The sequence below is a fragment of the Camelina sativa genome, chromosome 7 (genome assembly GCF_030686135.1).
Source record: "Camelina sativa cultivar CO46 ecotype springtype chromosome 7, ASM3068613v1".
Lineage (NCBI taxonomy): Eukaryota > Viridiplantae > Streptophyta > Magnoliopsida > Brassicales > Brassicaceae > Camelina > Camelina sativa.
Genome location: NC_141886.1, coordinates 30,715,320 through 30,725,390, shown reverse-complemented (window position 1 = coordinate 30,725,390; position 10,071 = coordinate 30,715,320). Strand labels below are relative to the sequence as shown.

The 10,071-nt window shown below is 38.4% G+C and overlaps 2 protein-coding genes across 7 annotated transcripts; both read left to right on the top strand.

Annotated features, from left to right (window-relative positions):
• The first annotated feature begins 520 nt into the window (after nucleotides 1-520).
• LOC104703236 (camelliol C synthase) lies at nucleotides 521-5,685 on the top strand. 6 transcript variants are annotated; one of them, XM_087457425.1, is made up of 17 exons: nucleotides 521-869; nucleotides 1,692-1,877; nucleotides 2,092-2,181; nucleotides 2,272-2,469; nucleotides 2,557-2,641; nucleotides 2,793-2,959; nucleotides 3,041-3,232; nucleotides 3,322-3,435; nucleotides 3,526-3,645; nucleotides 3,731-3,853; nucleotides 3,935-4,033; nucleotides 4,116-4,172; nucleotides 4,273-4,463; nucleotides 4,544-4,721; nucleotides 4,809-4,889; nucleotides 4,985-5,068; nucleotides 5,340-5,685. In XM_087457425.1, exons 1-17 carry the CDS (start codon nucleotides 666-668, stop codon nucleotides 5,478-5,480), a joined length of 2,310 nt encoding a protein of 769 aa, XP_087313551.1. In that variant the 5' UTR covers nucleotides 521-665; the 3' UTR covers nucleotides 5,481-5,685. The 6 variants fall into 6 exon arrangements, 5 of the variants coding, with proteins under 5 accessions (XP_087313551.1, XP_087313552.1, XP_087313550.1 ...); XM_087457426.1 differs by having other exon boundaries at nucleotides 541-869; nucleotides 2,582-2,641; XM_087457424.1 differs by having other exon boundaries at nucleotides 598-869; nucleotides 2,086-2,181.
• A 230-nt stretch (nucleotides 5,686-5,915) lies between these two features.
• Nucleotides 5,916-9,919, top strand: LOC104703235 (beta-amyrin synthase). The gene is made up of 17 exons (XM_019227979.2): nucleotides 5,916-6,126; nucleotides 6,254-6,439; nucleotides 6,639-6,728; nucleotides 6,805-7,002; nucleotides 7,101-7,185; nucleotides 7,279-7,445; nucleotides 7,535-7,726; nucleotides 7,795-7,908; nucleotides 8,006-8,125; nucleotides 8,221-8,343; nucleotides 8,436-8,534; nucleotides 8,615-8,671; nucleotides 8,762-8,952; nucleotides 9,040-9,217; nucleotides 9,287-9,367; nucleotides 9,448-9,531; nucleotides 9,682-9,919. Exons 1-17 carry the CDS (start codon nucleotides 5,923-5,925, stop codon nucleotides 9,790-9,792), a joined length of 2,280 nt encoding a protein of 759 aa, XP_019083524.2. The 5' UTR covers nucleotides 5,916-5,922; the 3' UTR covers nucleotides 9,793-9,919.
• The last annotated feature ends 152 nt before the right edge of the window (nucleotides 9,920-10,071 follow it).

Sequence of the window (10,071 nt, the reverse complement as noted above, 5' to 3'; positions counted from 1 at the left end):
TTTTTATGTTTATATTACGTACTTATACGTTAACACCTTAATGTTTATGTTTCAGAACAATAAAGTATATTTTGCATTTTGCTAGAGAATAATGATAACATTAACCAGTTAACTGTTTTAATTATGCAATTTTATTTAAAAGTCACTCATGGACTGTCCATGATGGACACTATTTTTATACGTAATTAACACGTAAGTACATGCAAACGGAAAAGACGAAAATAATCGAAACTTTTAAAGACAACAAAAATATCAAAAAACTCAGCTCTATGGTATAGCAAATATATTACGATTTACGATACAACCTTAAACTCCCAAACGTTTTCAAGTTTAACCTCGTCGTCTAAATTGTTTATAAATGCAAATTTTAATTACCAACTAGCTAGCTCACTCAAAATGAATATATCGGAAATTAGCAACGAGAGGAAACCATTTTTGTTTTGTTTTGTTTTGTGGTTTGAAGTTTTTTCTTCTTTCCAAAGTTATACTTAAATTAATAAAACTACAAAACGAATTACGTATGCGTGTGCGTGTGCTTGTAAATCAAATTCAATATTCTCCTTATACTTCTCTTCTTTTCTCCACATATATTACGTGCACTCAGTAGACGATGCATACGATATGCCATATTTTGAGGTGAATAATTAATTAAGATCTCTAAAGGAATGTGGAAGTTGAAGATAGCAAGTGGAAACAAAGAAGAGCCCTTCTTGTCCAGCACCAACAACTTCCTCGGACGGCAGACATGGGAGTTTGATCCCGACGCCGGCACAGAGGATGAACGAGCTGCCGTGGAAGAAGCTCGCCGGAAATATTTTGATGATCGTTTCCGGGTTAGAGCAAGCAGCGATCTCATATGGCGTCTTCAGGTATCTTTTTTTTCTTTCTTTCTTTGATAACATATTTTATAAATTAAAAGTAAGGATTGACAATCCAAACCACGAAGAAAACTTACAAATGAATATATATTTTTATTTTTACTAAGTGAATTGAATATATTGCTAAAATTCTTCTTTTCCTATCATTATCAAGAAGACTTAAACCAGTGAAACTAAAGTGTTGTAATAAATATATATATATATATATATATTTAAACAAGATTAATTAAAAAATGGCATAAATCTGTGAGAAAATATAGAAGCATGTAACAAATCTTTTACACAATTATATATGTTCCCATAGTTGTTGTCGTAATAAACATGGAACTGGATAAAGAACGTGATTATATATGGGTTAGGTACATATTTTGAGTTTTTTGCTAACCCTAATGAAAAGGCAAAAACAAATATTATAAAAGATATGACCTCAAATCGTAAAATGATTATAAACAGAAGGGCTTTAATGTAAATAAATAAACTAAAAAGATATCGCCGGGAAGAAAAGTCGCGAGACAGGTCAAAGCCGAAGTCAAAGGTTCAATTACAGTCCTTAACCTGCGACCGACGGTAAACTTACCGGGAATGATCACCGGCCTCTCGATTCATCTTGGCCACATGAAGCCTAATCGTGGTTTGTTTCTTCGACTGGGTTCAACCGGAGTTGAATATCAAACGGCGGTGATATAAGGCAAATTAAGAGTGGTTTGCCAGTAATCGAGATTGGCCGTTTTGTGCTGATTATAATATGGATTCAAGCCATCTTTAGTTGAAATCATGGCGTTTGGTAAATTTTCTGTCCAATGAATATTGCAGTTTCTGAAGGAGAAGAGTTTCGAGCAAGCTATACCGCCGGTGAAGGTTGAAGATGCCAATAAGATCACAAGCGAAATAGCTACAAATGCGTTAAGGAGAGGTGTCAATTTCTTATCGGCCTTGCAGGCAAGTGATGGACACTGGCCTGCTGAAAATGCTGGTCCTTTGTTCTTCCTTCCTCCTTTGGTATCTCTCTCTCTCTCTCTCTCTCTCTCTCAATTTCTGTTCAGTGCATATAAGAATTAGTCTTTAGGGAATGGTGCTACTACTACGAGTAACAAATTAGTGTTTTAGATTTGAAAAGAGTCATTTTTTTTTTTTTTTGGCTAAAAAACGAGACTTTATCCAAGTTCGGCTATGGAGAGAGAGGGATGATGTTTCTTATGTTTGTAAGATACAGGTATTTTGCTTATTCGTCACTGGACATCTCCATGAGATACTCACTACAGAGCATCGTCGAGAGATCCTCCGATATATCTACTGTCACCAGGTTTCTTATAGACGTTATAAACTCTTATGTTAACTTTATAGACTCTTTCCAATCACCCTTGACATGTGTTTTTTTTTTTCATTTTTGCAGAACGAAGATGGTGGCTGGGGATTACACATAGAAGGCCACAGCACGATGTTCTGCACCACACTTAACTACTTATGTATGCGCATTCTTGGAGAAGGTCCTAATGGAGGACCAGAAAACGCGTGCACACGTGCCAGGAAATGGATTCTTGGCCACGGTGGTGCAACTTACATACCCTCTTGGGGTAAAACTTGGCTTTCGGTAATATAGCCAAAGCTTGTTTGTTTTAGTCTGTTGAGTGAAAAATAGATGCGGAAGTTTGTTTTAATTTTCGTTGAATGTTTGTAGATTCTTGGTGTCTTTGATTGGTCAGGAAGCAACCCCATGCCTCCAGAGTTTTGGATCCTACCTTCGTTTCTTCCTATACATCCATGTTTGTTTCTTAACATCTCAAACATCTTAGCTTTACTTACAGTAAAATATGTGGTGACTAGGGTGTCATAATCAATCAAAACTTGAGCTCTTGAAATTGCGTCATCACTTCTGTACTTATTAGTCTGACACCGTTTAACGAAAATATGCAGCAAAAATGTGGTGTTACTGCCGGTTGGTTTACATGCCAATGTCTTATCTTTACGGGAAGAGATTTGTTGGTCCAATAAGTCCTCTTATTCTGCAACTACGCGAAGAAATTTACTTGCAGCCTTATGCGAAAATAAACTGGAATACAGCACGCCATCTATGTGCAAAGGTAAGATCGGTCGCTGTTCCTTGTTTATATAGATTTTTCAGGAAGAAAATTTTACAGAAAACCTTCCACTTTGTACCTTAGGAAGATGCATACTGTCCTCATCCGCAAATTCAAGATGTTATATGGGACTGCCTTTATATCTTCACTGAGCCGTTTCTTACAAGTTGGCCGTTTAACAAGCTTTTAAGGGAAAAATCTCTTGGGGTGGCAATGAAACACATACATTATGAAGACGAAAATAGCCGTTATATTACCATTGGATGTGTTGAAAAGGTAAAACAAATACAGTCCCTGTGTAGCAATGCTGGAGTACTCAGAATGTATCTTCGAATTAACTAAGAACTTCAGATTTCTTTTTGAAGGCATTGTGCATGCTTGCGTGTTGGGTTGAAGACCCCAACGGAATTCATTTCAAGAAGCATCTTTTAAGGATTTCTGATTACTTGTGGATTGCAGAAGACGGGATGAAAATGCAGGTGTCAATGAAAATTCGGAATCTTGTTGTTATGTCACCTTATGGAAAATTCGTTTTGACATAGAAAAATTATGAGTCACGTATTTTGCAGAGCTTTGGAAGTCAATTATGGGATTCGGGGTTTGCCCTCCAAGCGTTAGTTGCAAGTAATCTCGCGAACGAAGTCCCAGATGTACTGAGGAGAGGATATGACTTTTTAAAAATTTCTCAGGTTCGATATCCTCTACAGTATGATTTTTGTGACTTTGAATTATCAGAACAAGTGAAGTTGTCTTACAGAGCTGAGAATTCTTAAGGTTAGAGAGAACCCTTCGGGTGAATATACGAACATGTATCGTCACATCTCCAAAGGGTCGTGGACTTTCTCTGATCGAGATCATGGATGGCAAGCTTCCGACTGCACAGCGGAAGGGCTTAAGGTGATTAGTCAGAATTCGATTATGCTAACAAGTTGGTCAGCTTTCCACCTAATCTGCACACTTATCTTGGTTTTGCTGTAGTGTTGCCTGTTGCTTTCGATGATGCCACCTGACGTAGTTGGCCCGAAAATGGATCCTGAACAGTTACATGAGTCTGTTACTATCTTACTGTCTTTACAGGTGAGCTTTATACCATATATAGAACACACTAACTCAAATTTTTATGATAAGAAACTTTTCTGTTTCTGTGCTCTGGCTGCAGAGTAAAAATGGAGGTGTAACTGCTTGGGAGCCTGCCCGTGGACAAGAATGGTTGGAAGTAAGTACGAAATCACATCGAGATTTTGTATCACAATGTTTATGAATCCCAGGAAAGTAATTCTCATAAACATCTTTTCACTTTTTTTCTCGTGTTTCAGTTGCTAAATCCTACTGAAGTATTTGCTGACATTGTGATTGAGCACGAGTACAATGAGTGTACTTCATCAGCAATCCAAGCTTTGATCCTGTTCAAGCAACTATATCCGTATCACAGGACAGAAGAGATCAACACTTTCATCAAGAAAGCCGTACAATACATAGAGAGCATACAAATGCTTGATGGTTCATGGTATTATATAAATTAGCTTTTAGACACAGTGAAATTGTTCACAAAGATTTTGGTTTTACCAACAAATCTTGGCTTGATAGGTATGGAAGCTGGGGAGTTTGCTTCACATACAGTACATGGTTTGGTCTGGGAGGTCTTGCAGCTGCTGGAAAGACGTACAACAACTGTTTGGCTATGCGTAAAGGCGTTCATTTCCTTCTCACAACTCAAAAAGATAATGGAGGTTGGGGTGAAAGCTACTTGTCATGTCCTAAAAAGGTATAGTCACTTAATAATCATTGCAATGTAAGCGTCTTTTTCCCAGTTCACTGATTCAAGAAAAAATATACTTGGTTTGGTGTGCAGAGATACATTCCAAGTGAAGGGGAGAGATCAAACTTGGTGCAAACCTCTTGGGCAATGATGGGTCTACTTCATGCTGGACAGGTTCAGATTATGATATGCTGAGAACTTTTACTTCCTCGCCATAGAAAAGATCCATATGAAAGTCATTAATTGTTTCTTCTAATCTCACACTACAGGCTGAGCGAGATCCGGCTCCTCTTCACCGTGCTGCGAAGCTCTTAATCAACTCCCAACTGGAGAATGGCGATTTTCCTCAGCAGGTACGTTTGGAAACATTAAACAAAGCTAACACAAAAAGCTGCTCATTTAAAAGCATTAGACATGTCCTCATAAGATTTATGAAGAAATTGATGAGCTATAACCCCGCAGACTCTAAATTTTTGGCTGGTCTTTTTGCTGCCTAAGATTTTCTTCTGTTCTAAGACAAACAAGGGCACACCTACATTGCTAATTTGAAAGACGCTTTCTTGAATTGATGCTAACTAAATGCATAAATTTTGAAAAAGTCCAAAAATTGTATTTTTTTTGCAGGAGATAACTGGAGCTTTCATGAAGAACTGCTTGTTACACTACGCAGCATACAGAAACATATTCCCAGTTTGGGCACTGGCAGAGTATAGGAGACGAGTCCCATTGGCATATGAAAAACCTTCATCAGAGAGAAGAAGTTAGATCCATCATAACTTCATTGACTATGGTTTTGGGATCATATAAGTCATGACCTCTATTTTGCAATAAGCTATTATTTATATGAAGGTGGTTGAGTAATCTACTGAATAAGCAAACTATTGATCCACACTTATATGTATTATATTTTTGTATTGTATCATGACTATGTATGTTCTCAAGTTATCTAAATGTATTATAATTATATGTATGTAGTTATGTACGTATCCAAGATTAACCAAAATCTTTTCCACCAACAAGTAATCTCTTTTTGTGTCTCTTAAATTCTCTATCATCCCAGAAGTAACATGTTCTTGTCGGTGTTTTATTATCATAGATTTACCAAAATTCCACATACTTTATCTTAAACTAAAGTTACTTCCACTTATAAAAATATATGTGAACGTTTTACGAAACCATGTATTAGCTAGCTCTCACAGTTTTTGTAATGTGGAGGTTGAAGATAGGAGAAGGAAACGGAGATGATCCTTACTTATTCACTACAAACAACTTCGTCGGACGGCAAACATGGGAGTTTGATCCTGACGGAGGCTCACCGGAAGAACGAGACGCCGTCGTTGAGGCTCGCCGGAGTTTCTACGAGAATCGTTTTCATGTTAAAGCAAGCAGTGACCTCTTGTGGCGCATGCAGGTTTTGTAAAAACTACTATACTTGGAACGTTCTGTTAATTTTGTGAAATTAGGAAAAGCCCCACAAGAAAAGCTTATTTACGAAATGTATCTGTTATTTATAAAAAGTAACAAATTTTGGTCAACAGTTTCTGAAAGAGAAAAAGTTCGAGCAAGTGATACCGCCGGTGAAAGTTGAAGGCTCCGATAAGATAACATTCGAAACGGCGACGAATGCATTACGGAGAGGTGTTCGTTTCTTCTCGGCGTTGCAGGCCAGAGACGGTCACTGGCCGGCCGAAAACGCCGGCCCTTTGTTTTTCCTTCCGCCGTTGGTAAGTTTTTGTTCTTCGCCGTTTCAATTTGTAGGATCAGAGATTAGAGATTTCATCTTGCAGTAGGGAAAATCGATAATTTCAATGGGTCGGTGACAGAATTTGGATTTGGGATCAGTGTGATTTGGTTCTTCTCGTGTAAGTGGAATGTTAGAAATTGAAAGTCTGAAGCTTTGTTGCTCCGGTACACACTGTGTAGGTGTTTTGTCTATATATCACGGGAAATCTTGATGAAGTATTAACTTCAGAACATAGAAGAGAGATTCTACGATACATCTACTGTCATCAGGTATACAGTGTTACCTATAGCTCCCCAACGAGATGTATCTTGTTCAATGTGCTCATGTTGGACTTTCTGTCCATAGAAGGAAGATGGTGGGTGGGGATTACACATTGAAGGTCATAGCACAATGTTCTGTACTGCGCTAAATTACATATGCATGCGTATACTTGGAGAAAGTCCTGATGGAGGTCATGAAAATGCGTGTAGACGAGCCCGAGAATGGATTCTTTTCCACGGTGGTGTCACCTACATACCTTCTTGGGGTAAAACTTGGCTTTCGGTAAGTATTTCAGATCATCTGGTAATCTAATTATTTATGACTAATAATGTTTGTATTATAATCAGTCTTTTTTTATGTTTTGTTGTTGTTGTTTGCAGATACTTGGTGTATTTGACTGGTCTGGAAGCATCCCAATGCCTCCTGAGTTTTGGATCTTACCTTCCTTCTTTCCCGTGAATCCAGGTTTGTTTCTTGATATCTTGAAATACGATTTGTGTCCAACAGAACCTTGTTGTGTTTGAGCCAAAACCTAAATTTGGAAACTGATTCTTGCAGGGAAAATGTGGTGCTACTGCCGGATGGTTTATTTGCCAATGTCGTATCTCTATGGGAAGCGGTTTGTTGGACCAATAACGCCTCTGATTCTACAACTCCGCAAAGAATTGTACTTACAGCCTTATGAAGAAATCAACTGGAAGAAAGTCTGCCATCTTAGTGCAAAGGTAAGAATGTTAGGATGTATCATCATTTTTCTTAAGGATTTTATTTTCCCTGAAAAGAACACCGAGACATTTCCCTTACTTGACCTTAGGAAGATACATACTATCCCCGTCCGCTGGTTCAAGAGTTGATATGGGACAGTCTTTCTATCTTCGTGGAGCCTTTCCTTGCACGTTGGCCATTTATCAAGCTTCTTAGGCAAAAATCCCTTCAGGTGGCAATGAAACACATACACTATGAAGATGAAAATAGCCGTTATATCACCATTGGGTGTGTTGAAAAGGTAAGAACATTATACACTTAGACAGAAAGCATAGAGAAGCTGGAGTTGACTACTGTCTCTTTCTACAGGTACTATGCATGTTAGCTTGTTGGGTTGAAGATCCGGACGGGGATTATTTCAAGAAGCATCTTGCTAGAATCTCCGACTACTTGTGGGTGGCCGAAGATGGGATGAAAATGCAGGTATGACCTTGGAGATAAGAAATCCAATTTTGTTATGCTGTCTAAGTTTGAGTTGGTAAGAAATCGAAAAATAGTTGATCGGCACAGATTTATGCAGAGCTTTGGAAGTCAACTTTGGGATACAGGGTTCGCGATGCAAGCTTTACTTGCAAGTAATCTCTCCAGTGAAATCTCTGATGTACTCAGGAGAGGACATGAGTTCATAAAGAATTCACAGGTTCGACATCCCCTGCAGCATATACTGTAACACTACTACTAAGTGTTTCTTTTGAAGAATAGAAAATTGGCTTACAAATTGAAAAACAATTGAAGGTTAGAGAGAACCCTTCAGGTGATTTCAAAAGCATGTATCGTCATATATCTAAAGGAGCCTGGACCTTTTCCGACCGAGATCACGGATGGCAAGTTTCAGACTGCACAGCTGATGGCTTAAAGGTAATTCAGTCGGTGTAAACCGAACACATTGACATGTTCTTTACTGAGCATCCCAAGTAGTATATGCATCCTTACTGTTTTTGGTCTAGTAGTGCTGCCTACTGTTTTCGATGTTGGCACCGGATATTGTTGGCCCAAAACAAGACCCAGAGAGACTTTATGATTCTGTTAATATCCTGCTCACTTTACAGGTGAGCATTATCAGTCATAAAATTAATATCGTCTATAATAAATACCCGTGTGCAGGTCGTGACAGTTTCACTTGTTTCAGAGCAAAAACGGAGGTGTATCTGCCTGGGAGCCTGCTGGTGCTCCCAAATGGTTGGAAGTAAGAACCAAAAACCATAAATTGATTTCAAACAACCAACACATACTTTTTGAACGCGGTCACATAATCTTCTCTATACTTTTGTCTCAGTTGTTCAATCCCACAGAATTGTTCTCGGACATTGTGGTTGAGCATGAATATTGCGAGTGCACGTCATCTGCAATCCAAGCATTGAGTCTATTCAAGCAACTCTTCCCAGATCACAGGACAACGGAGATCACCACTTTCATCAGCAAAGCTGTGCATTACCTAGAAAACATGCAAACGCCTGATGGTTCATGGTACAGTAACAATTGCAACGATTCAGAATTTTGTTCACAGATATCTAAACAAACCAAATTAATAACAGTTGTTCTTTTAATTGACAGGTACGGGAACTGGGGTATTTGCTTCACGTACGGTACATGGTTTGCTCTTGCAGGCTTAGCAGCTGCTGGTAAAACTTACAATGACTGTGTGGCTATGCGCAAAGGCGTTCATTTTCTTCTTGCAACTCAGAAAGACAACGGAGGCTGGGGAGAAAGCTACCTCTCATGCTCCACAAAGGTATGCGCTTCAATGAAATCAATTTAATGTAGGATCATTCAGTCACTCTAAATTTCATGATCTATGCAGAGATACATAGAACAAGAAGGGGAGATATCAAACGTGGTGCAAACTGCTTGGGCTTTGATGGGTCTCATTCACGCCGGACAGGTTTTAAACATTCAAAAGTTATCGGCGAAATTAGTTGTTAGTGACACAGCTCTATATATGACGATTGTTTTAAACAACAGGCGGAGAGAGATCCGGTTCCTCTTCACTGTGCTGCAAAACTTATCATCAATTCACAACTGGTGAGTGGAGATTTTCCTCAACAGGTACATTTCTCTAAGACCAAAATGGTTCAAAATCCGACTTTGTGGTCTCATTAGATCTTAGACTGCTGGGGACACTATATTCTGTGATTTGTTTGCTGATGGAATTTGAAGAAAAAATGCTAATTGAAGTCTTTTTGATAACTTTTCCAGCAAGCAACCGGAGTATTTTTGAAGAACTGCACGTTACACTACGCTGCATATAGAAACATTCATCCGTTGTGGGCACTCGCAGAATATCGCTCACGAGTTTCTTTGCCATGACGACACTTTTCATAAATTTATTTTATATCAGGGAACATGTGAATTTATTAGTCTATTACAAGAATTTTATTATCCAATATGCCAAAGGTTGAACATACATCAATCCAGTTTCTGTTTTAGTCACAAATATCATCATTTACATTTTGAAAGTTCTAGAAAGTTTTTGCCTTTGTCTACCGTCTATTGGAAGGCAAGTTTCCAATGGTGATTAAAAGGCAAAGTTTGAAATGGTGATTAAAAGGCAAAGTTTCAAATGGTGATCGTTTAAATTTAGACCAT